The following is a 19,695-nucleotide window of genomic DNA, read 5'->3' on the forward strand; positions in this document are numbered from 1 at the left end:
AGGGACAGGGTAAAAAGCAAGTAAGCCAGTTGGCAAGAATGTAGAGTACATGAAGAGACAAAAATGAAATCTGTTTGGAAAGATAAGTGGGAGCCAGATTAAGTAGTTTAACTAAGAAAGGAGTTTATATTTTATCTTAGAAACACCAGAAAGCTTTTGAAGCTGAAGGAATTGAGGAGTTTAGGACAACAAGAAGTTAATTGTGAGAATGAAGTGAGCCATACTGACTCCGCCTTGTGATTCAATTCTGTAGCTAACTCAGTTTCCTTTCTATTGAAAGATGGGTCTTGTAAGGGATAAAAATTATGATTGACTGAATATTGAGAGTTGGTCGCCAGGGATTTAATTACTAAATCCCAATGAATTACTCAAGTCAGAATGGCTTTATGGTAGTTTATTTACAAATAAAGAGAAGAAATTAAGGAAATGAGAGAAAGAGAAAGAGAGAGAGAGAGGGAGAGAGAGAGAGAGAGAGAGAGAGAGAGAGAGAGAGAGAGAGAGAGAGAGAGAGAGAGGGAGAGAGAGGGAGGGAGAGAGAGAGAGAGAGAGAGAGAGAGAGAGAGAGAGAGAGAGAGAGAGAGAGAGAGAGAGAGAGAGAGAGAGAGAGAGAGAGATGTTCCACCTGGTCTGAACCAGGCAGGAATTCAGAGGCCCCAGCAAGGGGATTAAAATTAGCAAGGCTTCTAGCCACCAAGACCTCCTCTGTGACAAGGAAATCACTTTAAAAGACTGATATATATTAATTTAAGGTCGCCAAGGAATTCAGCTATGTAATTCCTAAATGAAGACTCAAGTCAGCAGTCAACCTTTTATGGAGTTTTTAATTACAAACAGGAGGAAGAAAGGTATTAGAGAGAGGGGGGGGGGGAATAGGGCTTAAATACCCCCTCTGTTTAGGCTGGGCCAAAAGGCCCAAGCCCTTAGATAGCTGAGGCAAAGAAAAGAGATCAGTCCCTATCACGTGATCAAAATGGAGAAACAGTTTCAGGGCCCTCCACCTCCAACCTCCTTCAGAGCAAGCTTCTCAGAGCACAACCTCTCAGAACAAAACCTCTCCCCCCCCCCCCAGTCCTCAGACCCCGCTATCTTTAAGGAAACCATCTAAGTTCCCTCCCCTCAGTTCTCACATCTACCAATCACTGTCCATGTCTTCCCTGTGCCAATGGTGGCTCTAGCTTAACCCAGGACCGCCCAGAGGTCTGCCCCTTTGCACATGTCTGTTGAAGGTCATATTCTCAAATAATTAAATCTTGATCTTTGCTGCAGCCCTTCCTAAATCCTTTTATTCTGAGTAGGGTGGAGATTGTAGTTTCAAGACCTGGTTCTGTCATTCCAAGTATCTCTATTGTATCAATTCTAAAATCAATCATGACTCAAAGAACTTCCTGTTCTATGCTTAAGCATAGGTCAAAGCCCTTTCCATTGTTTAGCAAAAGGTTTCTGTCCTAAAGTAGTTTTGAGTAGGGAGTAGAAGGATCCTCCCATGCCAAGGGGGTTCACATTCCAATAGAGTTCTTACTATCAGTAGGAAATTTTTTCCAAGTATGAAACTTTCCAATGGTGAAATTTCCAACATTCACAAGTCTAAGAAATTTCAAGGTTTACACCTCCAAGATGAGGGGCCTCTCCAGAGGCTAGTGTCTCCAGAAAAGTCAAGGGAAGGGAGTCCGCCGAAGATGATGGGCCTCTCCAGAGGTCTCCAGAAAAGTCAAGGAAAGGGAGTCAGCCTTTTCACTCACCACATAACAGTCCAAAGACTCCCTCACGGGAAGTGACCATGAAATTTAAAAGCAGTTCTTTGCGTCACTTCCTGTGCCTTACGTGTACCAATGGTGGCTTAAACTTGGCTTTGACATGCCCAGAGTTCAGTCAGTTGTTTCTGATTTATCACTTGCTAGCATAGGTGACTCATAGACATTCCTCCTCCACACTTAATCCTTAAGTGAGGGTGTCTACATTCCTGGTGGCTAAAATTCTAAAGAATAAGTAGGGTAGAGTTCATCTCAATTTCACAGTCTAGCCCAAAGTCTATCCAGTGAGAAAACTTTATTCAGTTGTGGGAATTGGGAGAAAACCTTATTGCATTATTTGAACCTAGCCCTACATGGCTGGGAAACTGAACCACTTGTACCTGCTATTTAGAGTCCCTTAACCAAGGACCTAGGTTATATTGACTAGCAATACAGTCAGATCCCAAGACTGATGTAGGGATCTTTCCTGTACATGTACATCTCAAGCAACCCATATGTCTTATTTGAAAACTAGCCCCATACTGATCAATCAGTTATTGATTCCATTATCCTTTGATAGTTTATAGATACTTGGGGAGGAGTGGGAGAATTTTAACTATTCACTCTACCCCTCTCAACTCAGAAAGTCCCTAATCTTTCATCCAATTAGAATTCAGATCTTCTTATGTATTATTTTCTTTTAATTAATTGGTTTTATTTGATTAATAGTTTTTAATGCATAAAATTCTGTCTTCCCCTGTATTTGGGGTCCAGCCCTAAGCTGAGGAAGGGGCTTGGTCCTGATTTGCTAGTCAATTGGCATGCACTGCTCAGCAAGTTGATATGCTTAGAAGATTAGACCTTTGTTCCTCAGTCATTACAAAGCTTTTTGATCAAGGAAGTTACATGATTGGACCTGCACACATGAAATTTGTTTAGGATACCTCTTGCATTTGAGAAGTCTAGGTGATATCCAGGTGAATGTGTCCAATGGGTTATTCATAATTTGGGCCTCAAGCAAATGTCTATGATTTCATTAGTGTGTATAAATTCCTCTGTGATGCAAATCATAACTTCTCTATAACTTGGAAGTTTTTTTCTCATACATTTTTATCACAGAGGTGGCCCATGTAACAGTTAAATTAGTGTCTCTACTAAAAGTATTATATTTTATGAGGTTTATTACGATATTAGAAATCAAGGAAATAAGAAAATACAAAATAAGAAAAGCACGTGCCTAGGGCTGAATAACCCATTTACAGCCACTTACTCTACATCTTGCATGCCAGGTAGAGAGACACATATGCTTAGAAGCAGAAGAAGAGCATCTTGGGAGGCAGAGAGCCCTTTAAATAAAAATTGTGTTCTCGCACTTGGGTGAGGACTCAGGTGAGATTATAGGGAATTCTGGGAAGTACCAAGGACTTCTGGGGATTGAAGTCTGGGGTTCAAATCTCCATTTTCTACACCCAGCTAGACCCCTCTTGGTATGACTTCTAGCTGTTAGAGAATTGTGAGGTTAGGATAATAATCATATTTCTCATTTTAAATTATTTTATCTATTTAAATCATTTTATTGTTTTATTTTTAGAATCTACTTTTCCTAACATATCCCTTTACCCTCTTCAAAAAGAAATACCTTGTTTTTAACAAAGAATAAAAAAGGAGGGTGTAAGAATTTAAATGTAGGTTTTTAGGCTAAATATGAAAGTTCTAAAGTAATATTGTGGTCACTGATTTAAAAAATTAACTCTTAATTCATGAGTCTGTTAGGTACTCTTAATGATTTAGTATAATAGATATATAGTAAAAAAGAGAAATGTAGAAAGGAAGTAGAAAGTATTGCCTAGCTAGATACCCTATAATTTCTGTCCAGCTCACCACCCTGCAAGGGCTCTCAAGTCCCAATCTCCACATGGAGTCATGGTAGTCTCTTAAACCAGGAGTCCTAGTGGTGTCTTCAGCAAAGGTTCCACCAACACAGCCTCCTCCAGGAAAGGAAGGCCTCTCTGGAACCAGTCTCTCCAGAAGCCAGGAAAGGAAGCAGCAAGCCGATGCAGGATCCAGAGAAAGAGTCTCCTCCTTCAGTCCAGCTCACCTACACAGAGTCCCCAAAGATAAACTCTAAAGGGAAAGAAATTCAAAGGAGAAGACCCTTGGACAAGAAGTTCAGGACTTTTTATAGTCCTTTTTCCACATCACTTTCTGTCCCTTCCCCACTTTACGGAAACCAATTGCAGTCTTTCAATTTGCCTAGCACTGCCCAGGGGTGGGGAAGTGGCCTCTGGAGTTGTTACCCACTTTAGCAAGTGACTTGAAAACTCTCTTAGTGTCAAGTAGGGGTACTTTAAGTTCTTGAATTGATTAGCTAAAAATAGGCAAGGAGAGAGTTAATCCTATCTTCACAAGGGAAAAAGCACAATCAGAACTACTAAATTACATATCAAGAGATATGACAATAAATGCAGGGTCCTATATCTGCATTCCCCTCTGAAAAAAATTGGGGAGAGAGGAAAGAGTAGTGAATTTTCATATTTCTTATTTGAGGCCAAGTTTAACTATTATAATTTCACAGTATTCAGTTTTGTTCCTGTTGATGTCTTTCTCCATTTATAATAATATCTAACATTTATTTAGCAATTACTATGTGCTAAGCACTGTACTAAAGTCTTCTAATTATGATCTTGTTTGACCCTATTATTATTATTATTTTATAGCTGATGAAACTGAGCAGAGAGAAGTTGTTAATAATAATAGTAATAACAATAATGTTCTTGTTCAGACATTTTTCAGTTGTGTCTGACTCTTTGTGCCCCCGTTTGGGGTTTTCTTGGCAAAGATACTAGAATGGTGCCATATTTTCCTTCTCCAATTCATATTACAGAAGAGGAAAATGAGGCAAAGAGGGTTTTAAAAGATTTGCCTAGGGTGATAGAGTTGGTAAGTGTCTGAGACTAGATTGGACCTCAAATCTTCCCGACTCCAGGTCCAGCACTTGGTCCATATCTAGCTCCAATAATCATTATGTATATTGTTTTCCTCATTCTCACTTCATTTTGCATCCATTCATATATATCTGCCCATGCTTCTCTGTATTTATCATATTCATCAGTTTTTACAGCATAATAATATTGATAGACTACATTTTGGTCATTCTTCAAAAGATGAGTATTTATTTTACTTCTAGTACTTACACACACACACACACACATACACACACAAGTGCTGTTGTAAATATCTTGGTGTATAGGAAGCTTTTCTTTTTATCAATGACTACCATGGAACATGGAGCTAGTAATGGGTTAGGTAAGAGTATAGACATTTCATTCTCTTTCTTCACATAATTATAAATTCTAAAATAAATCCAGAAAGGTTGGATTAAGCTCCACCAACAGTGCATTAATGAGTCTATCTTTGCATCACCCTCTTAGCATTAACTAGGCCCCCCATTTCATCATCTTGCTAATTTTCTGGGGATGTAGTTAAACCTCTGAGTTATTTTACTTTGGAGTTCTCTTATTAGTAGCAGTTTCAAAGACATTAATGCACTGTTAGAGCTGTGTTGGAGCACTTGTTGGAGTTGTGAATTGATCTAAACATTTTGGAGAGCAATTTGGAATTACACCCCGAGAATTATGAAACTTTTTTTATGACCCTTGGACCTAGCAATACAATTATTGGGTCTGTTTCCCAAGGAGATCAGGGAGAGAGGAAAAGAATCTATATGTTCCAGAATATTTATAGCAGCTCTCTTTGTGGTGGCAAAGAGTTGGAAGCTGAGGGGATGCCCATCAATGGGGGGATGGCTGAATAAATTCTGGTATATGATTGTGATGGAATACTACTGTGCCATAAGAAATGATAAATAGCCTGATTAAAAAAATAAAAACTTGGAAAGAACTACATGGGATGATGAACAGTGAGATGAGTAGAACCAGGAGAACATTATACACAGCCACAGATAAACTATGAATGTTACCTCCAGAAAATGAACACAAAGATGAATTATAAAAGACATAATTTATGTGTATGTGTTGACAGTGTCGACAATATCTTTTGTGATATAGGAAGGGTGGTGAGGGGCTGGGACACTTGTGCATGGGGATTATTATGTAAATATGAAGAAAAATAAGCTAAACATATAAGAAATTTGTGATTTCATTTGTTTACTATCTTTTTCTTTCTTTTTTCTTTTAAACCCTTACTTTACATCTTGGAATCAATACTGTGTATTGGCTCCAAGGCAGAAGAGCCCTAAGGGCTAGGCAATGGGGGTCAAGCGACTTGCCCAGGGTCACTCAGCTAGGAAGTATCTGAGGTCACATTTGAACCTAGGACCTCCCATCTCTAGGCCTGACTCTCAATCCACTGAGCTACCCAGCTGCCCTCTACTATCTTTATCTTTAGATATGGAAATACTTGTTTCATTTGGATATGTAAAATCTGAAATTAAAAAATTAGTAGTAGTGGGGGGCATTTGTTTACACGATTGTTAATTTTCAATTCTACTATTGAGAACTATATGTTCATTGCTTTTTACTATTTATCTATTGAATAAAGATTTTTGGACTTAGGTATTTCTGTTAGCTGACTGTGTGTCTTGGATTTCAGACCTACATCATAGATATTTAATACAAAGATTGTTTTTCCTTTCATTCATCTCTTCTCTTCTTAGCCTACTTGCATTAAAATGTGTTCACTTGAAAGCTTTTCAATTTAATGTAATCAGTACTATCTATTATATCTTTTGTATTCATCTGCAACCTGTGGTGGTTTAAGAATACATTCCCAAGGAATAACTATTTACCAGGTACCTTTCTCTTTTGATTGCTTTTTTTTTAACCCTTACCTTCTCTCTTAGAATCAATACTGTGCAGAAGAGAGGTAAGGGAACCTCAGAACTGGCGGCCTCCTTCCGGAACCGGTCCGGCCCTGAGCTCCAGTCGTCTGGTTCTTTGGGGCAATAGTAATGTTGGAGACACACTCCCCACTGGTCAGCTTTCCAACATCCCATGGTGTCGTGCAGGTGTGAAATATATAAACAATGAAGCTTATTTTGATGTCATTGAAGAAATAGATGCAATTATAGACAAATCAGCTTCCACAGTCTTTGCAGAAATTCAAGGTGTCATTGATGCTTGCATTAAGCTTTCCGGAATGCTTGATCTTTCCCTTTCTTTCATGAACCCAAGGCTTCCAGATGATGTCAGCTTCCGCCCCTGCATTCGTTTCAAACGCTGGGAGGCAGAAAGAGTCCCGTCATTTATTCCTCCAGATGGAAACTTCCGACTCATTTCCTACCATGTCAGCTCACAAAATTTAGTGGCAGTTCCAGTGTATGTGAAACAAAGCATCAGCTTTAAGGAGAACAGCTCTTGTGGCAGATACGATATTACAATTGGACCAAAGCAAAGCATGGGAAAAACAACTGAAGGAATCACAGGGACTGTTCACATGCCCAACGTTGTATTGAATATGAACCTAACTCCAACACAAGGCAGCTACACGTGTGATCCAGTCACCAAGGTCTTAACGTGGGACGTTGGGAAAATTACCCCCCACATGCTCCCAAGTCTTAAAGGATTGGTGAATTTATAATCTGGAGCCCCCAAACCGGAAGAAAGCCCAAGCCTCAACATTCAGTTCAAGATTCAGCAACTTGCTATTTCAGTCTTGAAAGTCAATCGCCTTGATATGTATGGAGAGAAATATAAGCCATTTAAAGGAGTCAAAAGCTGGGAAGTTCCAAGTGAGGACATGAGAAGAATCCAATGAATAGCTAACGATTAAATAGCAACAGAATCCAAATCCTCAACAGAGGTCTCTTGCTATTTCAAAGTCTTAGCAGAATGGCCCTTTTGCCAGTTATCCTTGAATGCCTCGTGTCCACAGAAAACCGTGTCCACAACATCACGTTCTTTCATGAAAACAGAGGTTAGACTGCTTCATTATATTTATTTAGCATGTTTTGCTGAGATTAAAAGTCATTTTGTAATAACAGACATGCGTGATGTGACTGACATCTCGGGCTGCTAAAGCCCAAGTTGAGTTTTGTCCAACTAGGGTTTGTTTGATTAAATGTGAAAGAATAAAGATATTTGGGGAGGCTAAAGGCTCCTTGATTGTTCTTCACATGTTGCCAATCAAACTATATAATCAAAACACCTCACTTCAGATTCTTTCCTCTCTCAGCCCCAACTGTTTCCTTACCCTCTCAGTCAGTCTTACCCCTTTTTAATAGTACTCAAAATCTAAAATCTAAATCTAAAATCACTCAAAATCTAAAGATCAGAGTTGGCTCCAACCTGACTAATAACCCAAAAGGAGATAAGACTCTTGGAAAAGGGATGGCACATAGATACTAGTTCAAACTTAGTGTGTCTTTAGATTTCATTTAAATTTCTAGGGTAATCCCAATACTGCCAAACCTTACTGATCTGCTTGCTGTGTTACCTCAATTCAATTGTCTCTGAGCTTTGCTGCCCAGTGATCCTTCAACCTTCTGTACTCTTTCTATCCCTTGTCAGAGTTCCACAACTGGGCTCCTTTATTCCATTAGAATCCTTAATTTCAACATTTCCATGTACTGTTAACTGGAATTGGGCATTTTTCTTCCTGCAACATCTTTTGCATAGAAGCCCATGGTATGCAAGTAGTTTTCCTTCCTTCTAGAAATTCCTTCTGTTAAGCTTTCCCCAATGAACTCTTTTGCTTTATTCAATAATTATCTTATTTAGTAGAATTAGATAAACTTCAGGTGGGGGATCTGATTCCTATGTATCTTGCCAACACTGGCTGCACTATTAATAAAGAGATAAAAGCAAAAAAAAAAAAAAAAAAAAAAGAAGAAGAAGAAGAAGAAGAAGAAGAAGAAGAAGAAGAAGAAGAAGAAGAAGAAGAAGAAGAAGAAGAAGAAGAAGAAGAAGAAGAAGAAGAAGAAGAGAGGTAAGGGCTAGGCAATGGGGGTCAAGTTACTTGCCCAAGGTCACACATCTAGGAAGTCTGAGATCAAATTTGAACCCAGGACCTCCCATCTCTAGGCCTGGCTCTCAATCCACTGAGCTACCCAGCTGCCCCTTTGATTGTTTTATGATAAGCACTTTAATGTTCAGGGCATAAAACCATCTTACATTTAGTATGGTATATTGTGTATAATTATGATCTTAACCTAATTTCTGCAAAACCTTTCAAGTTTTCGAAGTAATTCTTCACAAATGAAGAATTCTTAAAATGTTTTTTAAATTTTTATTTTCACATTTATCAAATGTGTTATTGAATTCAATATTTCTAATTCTTCCTTGTCGAGTCTTTAAAATTGACCTGCTTTTCTATTTTTAACTGGTATCAAATACATTTTAATGATTACTTATTTATAATTTGTACTCTGAAAGTGCTCTTCTTCCATTCCTGCTTTTTCTCATTATTTTCCTTGACATTCTAGGCATTTTGTTCCTCTAAATAAATTTCAGTGTTTTGCCTAGTTCTGTAAAGCATTCCTTTGATACTTCAGTTGCTATAGCATTTACTTTAATCATATTAGAATAGCCTTGAGTATCCCTCCAGTCATTTAAGTTATTTTCACATTTCTTTAAGGAGCCTCCTTCTACATAGGCTTTAAGGGACTTAGTTAGTGGATTTCCAGATAATTTATGCATTTTGTAGTTATTTTGAATGAGATTTCCTTTTCTAATATATTCTCTGAATTTTGTTATTGCTCTATGGAAATTCTTTTGATTTTTTTTCAATTTGTTTTATAACAACTGCTTTTTAGAAGCTGGTCTTTGTATTTTTTATTTTTTAGTTACTAATTAACTACGATTTCCAAACTAATTTATAATGTAAACAACAAGTGGGGATAATTTTGTTTCCCCTTTATCCATCTGTGTGCCTTTGATCTCTTCCTCTTTTCTTATTGTTGTTGGAGATAAGGGCCTCAGAGCACAGAACACGTGTGAGTTGCCTCTGGTCTTATGGTTAGTGTCAGAGCCTAGATGCCAACTCTAACATCCTGAGTCCAAGCCCAAATCTATTTTTACTCAATACAAGAGTTATTAAGCACCAGTTTGTGCAATGCCCAATGCTAGGCTCCAGAGGATATTTCAACATTCCATTAAATTTGTGATATCATTAATGGAAGCATCCCTCCATTAATGAAATCCACACGTGCCTTTATAAGCTACACCATTGTTGATCATGTCCATTCATGAGACTCATACATAGGCCATATGCAGCACTCAAGGAGTTATCAACCCACTGTTCCCACTACATTATCAACCCATCTCCCTCTTCAAGTCTATGAGCTGAACAGAGTCAACGGCTAAGATTACTACAAGTCTTAAAGCCCCAAGGGGTAGATTGTTCTTCCTTACAGGATGTTCTTCTTGAGTCAGTGAAACAGGAGTCCATATTCCATAAGAGATCACTGGTTGTAAAACATTTTGTTCTCTCATTTAATACTTTATCATATCCTACATGAGTTCTCTTCTCCAAGCTAAACATTTCCAGTTCCTTTAACCAATTATCCCATATTGTGAATTCAATCCCTTCAGTTTCCAGGTACCCTCCTCTCGCCACTCTCCAATTGGACACCTGGCCCTAATATAGTATGTCTGGGACAGAACACGATGGTGTTATCACATTCATTTTTGTCTGCTATACCATACTGCTGACTCACATGGAACTTTCAAACCTCCAAATCTTTTCAGAATAACTTTCTCCTTATGTCCGCCCTATCTTACCCTTTTTAATATTTTAATATTTATTTAATATTTATATATATTATATTTAATATATATTAATATTTATTTTTCTCAGTGACATGTAGAAACAATTTTTGACAATTGTTTTCTGACATTTTAGCATTCAGATTTTCTCCCTCCCTCTCTTCGTACCCCTTCCCCAAGGCGGTAGATAGTCTGATTTAGTGCATTCATGAAGTACACATTTCCATATTGTTCAGGTCATGACAGAAGACATATATCACATACAAATATTTTTTTAATTCATGAATTAAATAAAGTGGAAGGTGACATGCTTTGATCTGCAAGTAGATTCCAACATTGCTTCTTTGTCTGTGAAAAGCATTTTTCATCATGGATCTCTTGTGGATATCTTGGAAACTTGACTTCCTGATAATGGATTGGACCTTCACAGTTGATCATTGTATAATATTTCTGTTTGTAAGGAATTAAATTTTATGGCTGGACTAAATATATTAGAATTTTAATATGATACTGTGGTCGCCGGTTTAAAAATATTATAGCTCAAGCCAAAATGACTTTTAGCTAGTTTTATTTATAAGAAGGAAGGTAGAGAAAGTGAAAGTAGGGAAATGAAAAAGAGGTTAGAGAAGGTGTCTATCCTACCACACTAAATATTTGCTCCAGTGCTTGTTCAACTCCAGCAAGGTTCATTAACCCCAACCGGAGGGCCTGATGGTAAATTAAACAAGGGTTCCACCCACATGGCCTGTCAGAGGTTGATACCTCTGGGTCTATCTTAGATAAAGATCTGAGAGCCCACCTCCGAGGTCGAGTTCTCAGGGTCTGTCTGAGGACAGGTCCGAGTGCCCTCACCTCGACCTTCTTTTAGTTTCCCATAACAAGATTGCTGAACATTCCATGAACCCCAGATGATTCCTGGAACCAGACTATCCTACCAGCTGCACTATCTACATTTTTGTTACACTTTCCAATGGGCCTTTCTCATGGCCATTTCCTGTGGTTTTTACCTTTAAAAGACCTACCAAGTTTGTAATATACTCAAACCCTTTGCCACTAGCATTGGATCCCTTCTGATGCTACTATGTGATTGTGACTGTGATTCTTATCTTTTCCCTTGCCCTTGTCTTCAGGTGAGGTCCTTCTTACTTCTCCCTTTGCATTTCCTCTTACTATTTTCACCATTCCTTCCCTGTGGAGCCCTGGTCCCAATCCAGCACCCCTCTGGGGCTTTAACATTCTTGTGCCCGAAGTCAGGGACTTGGGTGACTTGCAAATCATTGGGGAATGCCACGCATCAAGAAGGCATCACAGGTAAGGAACTCCCCCTCATGGGGGGGGGGGGGAGGCATTGGAAATAAAACATGGGGCAGTCTACCTCTCACGACCAGTGGCTCTTTGCTCACTAATAAGTTCTCATACTCGCATACAGAGATTTTTACATGTATCCTCTGTGTGCCCTGGTTTCCCCTCAAAGGTTCTTATACTTTGGAAGGACCTTCCTCAGTCCCTGTGGACACTTTACTCTCTGGGAGTTAATTCATGAATCATTAAACCCAGTGCCCTGTCACGTCAATTCGAAACTAAATTCAGAATCTCATAAACCCAAGGAGGATAATGAGAAAAAGCCCAAAATTGTAGTCACTCCCCCAGACAGGTCTTCTTTACATCCCATGCCCTCTCTTAGCTCTTCATCAAGGTATTCATCAAGGATTCCCCTGTCTCGTACCAGATCAAAATGCCAGGGAATCCCCTTCCTCACAGCCTGAAGTTATTCCATCTAACTCTCAAGCTCAGTCAGAAGTGAAAGCAGCTCCCAAATCAGCAAACCTTGAGACAAATGCTTTACTTTTTAAAGAGACAGTACTTGGGAAAAAGCAAGATGGATTTTTTTCAGTGAAATTTTCAGACAGAGACGACACAAGAAGAATTATGTATATATGTATATATATTTTTAATTAACATAATATTAGATTAGTTATCAGGATCCTGAATTTATGTTTAAGGTTTGTTTAATGTGTCTTTATGTGTGTCTACTTTACAAATCTTGGCTCTTTATTTTCCTAATTGGGTGTTCACAAAATATATTTCAGAGTCCTCCACGGACAGAGGTAATTAGTTCTGACCTCTAAACTTATCACAGTGTTTCAAAAATCTTCTTTTTTTGGACAGGCCCTGTAAGAAAACAAAAAAGATTAGTTTGGAACACACTAAGGGAAATTTTGTCCCATAACTTGACTATTCTCTTAAATTTAATATTAAAGATTGATATATGTAACTTTGGAAAATCGCTAATGAGTCTAACAATGTATTTTGACACAATGCAATTTTATGGTGTTTATTCTGTATCAGCTAAATTTGAAATGTCAGCTTAACTTAATTCAGCACAACACCTAGTTAGAGAATTCTTTGTTATCATTAGGACTGATAAGGTATATGATTTCCATAAATTTGACAACTATTTGAATGTAATTTGTAACCAACTCAATTCTAGAGGGAATTTTTATTTTAAAAAGGCACAAAATCGTACTGGCTGCTTATTAAACCTAACATATTTTAGTGCTAAATTCATTTGGGCAAAACTTGTGGAGTATTGTGGAGAATTTTTTCTTTCTAAGATTTAAATTTTGGATTTTAAAATTAAATGTTCTTTAATTTCAGGTACTGTTAAAAATAGGAACAAGTGATTACATGTTAACGTTGAAATTTTAGGATTTTAAATTTGGTCATCTGTTTATTTGAAGTTACACAGGTATTTAGAGTTTGAATGTATTCAAATATAATTTGTTATAATGTCATAATAGAAGTATGTATTTGTACTGTGAAAAATTAATTTTCATAAAAATTGTGTATAATTAATTGGCTATGGAAATTTGACCAGTCCAGAATTCAAATAGGACTTGGTATTATGCTGGAAGCCATCAGGCCATCACACCTTGATAGAGCCATGCATGGTAGCTAAGGAGGCCACAGAGTGGCCCTTGGCAAGATGTGACTGCCCACTCTATCCCCCTTGCATGACCACTCTTATCAATGTCCCTTACCTACGGAATTGACATGATTATTATTCCCCCTACTCTCAGAAGGAAAAATGCAAGAGCAAAACACCTGTACCCTAATTCTCTAAAACATCACCAAAAGATCAGACCCTCAAGTCCTATCCCAAAAGACTATCATGGGTTAACTTTTACTTAGGTGCATAACACCCAGCAAAACTGCAGCTACAAGCTAAGCCTATAACTTTCCCACTCACAGAAACTTATTCTCATGAAGCCAGCATACAAATCAATCATAAAGGCCCATTCAATATGTACAGGTACACTATGGGTACACCAAGCTTCAATATACCTCAGTGACTCAACTTCACAAACCAATAACTCACCAATGGGAAACTCTTTAGTAAACCCTGAAAGATGATCAGTCTAAATTTGAATTGTGTTCCCAGTACCCTCCAACCTCAATGATAGGATTGTTGAATTGTCTTTTAAAAACTGTTGATTAATTATTCCATTTTATTAAAAGCAATAAGTAATTTTCCTTAATTGTTTGTCAGCTCAAAACTTCTCACAGGGTAATAAGAAAATTAAGCCACCTGTGACGAAATCATGTATCTTATATGCTGTCTGTAATCACAATATAAGAATATAGAATGTTAATCAAGTGATTTGTTAAAAGTTAATGTATCACCTTTCCAATTATCTCTCTTTGAACATGTGTTAGATAATGTATCTGTGTGCCAAGAAAATGGGTATAAAAATAAAAACCAAGCCTGGGGATGGCGGAGCAGCTATCAGATGCAAAGCAGTCCTGTGGCCATAATGATTAAGCTATATTCTGTTTGTTATCTTTTTGACTGATCATTCCCCACCTGTTGGGAACCCTTGGAGTCACGAGTGAGGCTGGACATCACCCGTGGCAGTATTAGGTTATTAAATTTAGGTAATTAAGAGTAGTCACCTCTCCTCTATTTATAGTAAAGAGGAGAAGATAGATGAAATGAAAGAAATAGTGTTAAAGGTATAAAGAATGTTAGTTCAGAATTTGAAAGGAATATTTAATCAGTTCTGTAGAATTGTCCTAAGGTGTAAAGTGGCTACTCTAGAGGTTTTATTCTGCCTTTAGCAGAGGTTTGAAAGGAAAATTGGAATATATGAAACATTGTTATGAGATTTTAATCAAAGTCAATTTGGAAGTTGTTAAACTTTTAATTAATATCCATTGGGAGTGATTTATTATTTAGGTTTTAAAAACATGCACATTTTATAAGTATGGTACTTAGAGTATTAAAAAAGGATTGGAAAGAAAGGGATATTGTTTTTTCTTCTCTTCAGTGATAAACTTTTTCTGGGATAAAAGCCAAGCCTGGAGATAAGAACTACGAAGGCCTTGAATTTATTTGCAAAAATAATTTTAACTCCTTCCTCACACACAGGTTAGAGTTAGTGAAACTAAATTATTAATGCAATGATTAACTATTTTAAATGCTAATGTGAATACATCAGAAATGAAAGATTTGTGGTTCAGATAGTTAGGATAAAATTTTTGGGAAAACATATAGATTGTCTTTTGAGTCTTTTCTGCTAATGCTTCTGTGTCAACCAAAATGCATTCATGATATAAATTTAGGATTACATTTTGAAAAGTTAAGTATATTAGCCCCTCTAAGAAGATTCTCTGTTAATCAAGAATTGACAGAATGCAGAAGCAAATATTTTGATTACAAATAATTTCATTGGCTATTGGAAAAACCAATGAAATCCAGCTTTCTGTATGGGAATCCACTATGATTTTAAAATACTACTATTGAAGACTTTTTTTTTTTTAATTAAACCTGTCTCCTCACATCCCTCCCTTCTCTTGTTGCAGCGAAAGGGTATTCACACTCCTCCTTCTCCTGCTGCAGCGTGGATTCATAGAGAACACTAATAAATACTATCGCAAGTAGGATCATACTAACTTTAAATAGACTTTTAGATAGGATGAGATTACATTAATATAGGTAAATATTTTAGCAATTTCTAGGTTATGAGAACATGCAAACAACTTCTTTTCAAATTATGATAATGATTGGAATTGGAGTATTATTGATTATGGATAGAATTATTATTTTTTTTGTCCTTTAAGAAGAAAATTACCACATATATTATACTCTGCTTTTAATGATATTTGCTGCTTAGTATGTTTCTAAACAAGATCTTTTCCCCTACATTTGTGACATTCTGATTGTCCTACAATTAAATATCACAAGTATAATCTAGCTATTTACTACAGATTTATAATCTAAAATTTTAAGTTATAGGTTGGACCTCCGGAATTTTTATATCTCCTGAAGTAGTCGAATTTATTTTACAATATGTTAACTTTACAAAATATTTTTACATCATCTATTATCCATCATAGGGATGATATCCTCATTTCACATCCTTCCCATGATACTTTACACACTTCATTTCAGGATTTACATTTGGCGTCATGTTTACCCACACTGCCTAGTTCACCTTCTATTGCAATTAAGCCCACAGGCCTCCTTCCTAACCACCTATGGCAAATGGATGTTACTCATTATCCCCGATTTGGGCATTCCTCTTTCATTCATGTATCTATAGATACTTTTTCTAATTTAATTTTTGCTTCTATTCATACAGGTGAAGCAGTAAAACATGTAATTTCTCATTTACTCTCTGCCTTTCAGTTTATGGGCATTCCACAAATCCTTAAAACGGACACTAGCCCAGCATATATGACCAAAGCTCTTGCTAGCTTTGCTTCACAATTCAAAATAACTCTAAAGACAGGAATCCTATATAATCCTCAAGGCCAAGCTATAATAGAAAGAATCCACCTTACATTAAAAAATCAGTTGAAAAGATTTAAAAATTTGCCCTACCAATTTACACCAGGCCGTGTGTTGGCACGTGCTCTATTTGTAATCAATTTCCTTAATTTGGACCAACCAGGACAATCTAAAATTGACAAGCATAAATCCACTCAAATCGCCAGCCAAAAGGTTATCTGGAAAGATATTGTTACTAATCGCTGGCAGCCCCCAGCCCCAGTTCTCTTCTGGGAAGAAGGATCTCTTTGTGTCTCCCCCCAGGTAACCCAGCACCCATTTGGATTCCAGAAAGACTTACGCGCCCTTGCGATGATCCCCAGCCCAACAACAAGCCCTGTGATGCATTGGAGCAGGAAAGTGAGTAGGGGGGCATTGAGGAGGCTGAACTACAAGTTTAAGAAGATGCAAATACAAACTGACTGTGCTAAAATGACAACTCAGGTTGCTTTACCTACTTGGGGACAAATTAAGAGACTAGTAACCCAAGTGGAAGAGACTGTGGGCAAGCAAGGATTTACACCTCCTGATTGTACTGCTGCTTTATTTCTTGTCATGTTAGCCCTTTTATCTGCACCTCCTGGCACTTCTACCAACACTTACTGGGCTTACGTGCCCAATCAGTCACTTGGGACTTTTCTTTGCCCCCTCCAATGTCCAATGTATCCTATTTTCACCTTACTATGCCCATTGAATGACCTGTTCAAGAGAACTTCAGTTTTATAGCCCAGACCAATACCCTCATCATCTGTTTTAGTCTCACCTGGTGGTGTGCAGTGGGCTCCTGACAAACTCCTCTACACTTTGTCAGTAAATAAGACTCAGATGGTTACTTGTTATAATAACAACTTTTAGGATATTCTTTATGTTCCATCCATCTCCCAGATAGAGTTGAGTGAAAGTTCTAACATTTCCTACACCCCAACAGAACGAGCTTTGGGGGTACCCCCCTTGCCAGAATATCATTACCTCCTCTATTTTTTATGAGTGTATTTATACTCCCCCATGTGGCCATCATGTTCCATAGTCTTCCTTTGGATTTTTTTTTTATTGGAGCCTGTCTGGCTCCATATCCAATGCATCCACTCAATATTACAATCCACAAGGATATCTTTTACCTACCATACAATATAAAAATATCCCACATAGATATCTATGGGCTTCCATTATGGCTCTAACTCCACTGATATCTTCATGGATCAATTTCTTCTCTAACTTGTCTTTCCTCCTTATACACGTATTTGTTTGGTAATAGAAATATTACTTTCAGTGAATTTTCTTTTAATTATGCTTGTATCAATTGTACTCTTTCTAATTGTCTTTCCCCAGGGATCCATATCAATACGATACTGGCCACATTCTCATCCCCATAAAAATCTCTACGGCTTGGTGTCACTCCCAAGGTGCTTACATGATCCAGCAAAAAAAAAAAATGAATTAATGTGTACCAAAAGAGCCCTTGGTCTTCTTATTACAGCTATAAGCTCTCTAGTTATGATGCTTATATCTACCACTGCTGTAGCTGTTGCCTTTACACTAGAAATCAAAACTGCTGCTTTTACATTAATAATCTCACCGCTAACATATCCAATACCTGGTATATGCAAGAACAAATAGATTTGAATATAGAGTCCAGATTAGACATCCTAGAAAACAGCCTTCTCTGGCTCAGAGATTGTATACAATACATTGCTCTTAGGCAACAACTTGGCTGTCACTGATTATACTGCAATTGGTGCTTCCCCCTGAACTCTAAATGAATTAGCATGGGACTTAATGAAACAATACCTCCTTAACCAATGGAGCCAGTTTAATGATACTAGCTTTCTGGAGCAACTATATCCATATATCCCAAAGCCATCTGGGTACTTTACCCACATTTCAACCTGCTGATTTTATTCTAGCTTTAAGACACATTCCTTTGGACCTTCCTCATCTACTCACCATAGAATCAAGAGCCCTTCTGGCTCTTTCCCTTTGCCTTGTCATTCCCTGTATTATTAGAGTTTTTAGGACATCTTATGGCCAACTCTGAGCTGCCTCTCATCACTTTAAGTTGCAACTTCAACAATTAAGAAAGTGGGAAAGTTGATAAAAATCATTTTAATGCAATCGTGGATAGTAGTTTGCCTATTGGAATGCATCATATAGATAATAGCTTGCTTTCATTTGCCTTGTATTTCAAATTGTATATCTGACAATACTCATTTTGATTTTATATACTTGTGTTTATTATCAGTCATTTGTTAAACTGTATACTCATCATCAATTATTTCTCAAAATTGTTAATCTTGATCATATCCTTTGATATTGTTATATTCTTCGTTGTCCACTGGCTTCATTATACAGTACGCAATCTAAATTTTTTCTTTAAATAAAAAGGAGGAAATGTCAGAAGTTGATATCTCTGGGTCTATCTTAGATAAAGATCTGAGAGCCCTTCTCAGAGGCTGAATTCTCAGGGTCTGTCTGATGACAGGTCCAAGTGCCCTCACCTCGACCTTCTTTTAGTTTCCCATAACAAGATTGCTGACTGTTCCATGAGCCCCAGATGATTCCTGGAACCATCATCTTGTCACAATCTCTATCCTACCAGCTGCACTATCTACATTTTTGTTACACTTTCCAATGGGCCTTTCTCACGGCCATTTCATGTGGTTTTTACCTTTAAAAGACCTACCAAGTTTGTAATAAACTCGAACTCTTTGCCACCAGTATTGGGTTCCTTCTGACCCCACTCTGTGTTGTGACTGTGATTTTTACCTTTTCCCTCACCCTTGTCTTCAGATGAGGTCCTTCTTACTTCTCCCTTTGCATTTCCTCTTACTATTTTCACCATTCCTTCCCTGCGGAACCCTGGTCCCAGTCTATCCCCCTCTGGGGCTTTAACAGTGGCCTCTTCTAAGAAGGGGAGGTCTCTCTGGAACTAATCTCTCCAGAAGCCAGGAAAGGAGGGTCAGCTTTTCGCTCACCCAAACCAAAGCTCCAAAGGGAGAAGATCCAGGAGCAATCTTACCAGAAGCAGTCCAAGATCCAGAGTCCAAGGTCCAACTTGTAGTTCCAGGCCACAGTCCCAGTCCAAGATCCTCTAACCCCAAAATTCAGGATGAAAACCCCTTAGACAGAAAATTCATCACTTTTTATAGTCCTTTTTTATGTCACTTCCTGTCCCTTCCTCCACTTTATGGGGACCAATTGCAGTCTTTAAGTTTTCTTAGCACTACCCAGGGGGTGGTCAGTCATTTCTGAGGTATCACCCACTTTAGTAAGTGGCTTACAGACCTCCCCTACTTAGTGTTAAGTAGGGGTGTTTTCAGTTTTTGTTGATTAATTTAAAAATAGGCAAGGGGAGAGTCAATCCCATTTTCACATGTTTCTGTACACAATGTTCTCCTGGTTCTGCTGACTTCAC

The 19,695-nt window shown here is 37.8% G+C and overlaps 1 protein-coding gene across 1 annotated transcript; it reads left to right on the forward strand.

The window, feature by feature from the left end:
* Nucleotides 1–6,608: 6,608 nt before the first annotated feature.
* LOC100027287 (AP-3 complex subunit mu-1-like) lies at nt 6,609–8,689 on the forward strand. The gene has a single exon (XM_056801695.1). It carries the CDS (start codon nt 6,888–6,890, stop codon nt 7,326–7,328), a length of 441 nt encoding a protein of 146 aa, XP_056657673.1. The 5' UTR covers nt 6,609–6,887; the 3' UTR covers nt 7,329–8,689.
* Nucleotides 8,690–19,695: the final 11,006 nt, after the last annotated feature.

Source organism: Monodelphis domestica, chromosome 6, assembly GCF_027887165.1.
Source record: "Monodelphis domestica isolate mMonDom1 chromosome 6, mMonDom1.pri, whole genome shotgun sequence".
Classification (NCBI taxonomy): Eukaryota; Metazoa; Chordata; class Mammalia; order Didelphimorphia; family Didelphidae; genus Monodelphis; species Monodelphis domestica.

Bases quoted from the DNA above. Each gene is read 5' to 3' on its own strand.
- LOC100027287 (XM_056801695.1), top strand. From the start codon at position 6,888: ATGCTTGATCTTTCCCTTTCTTTCATGAACCCAAGGCTTCCAGATGAT.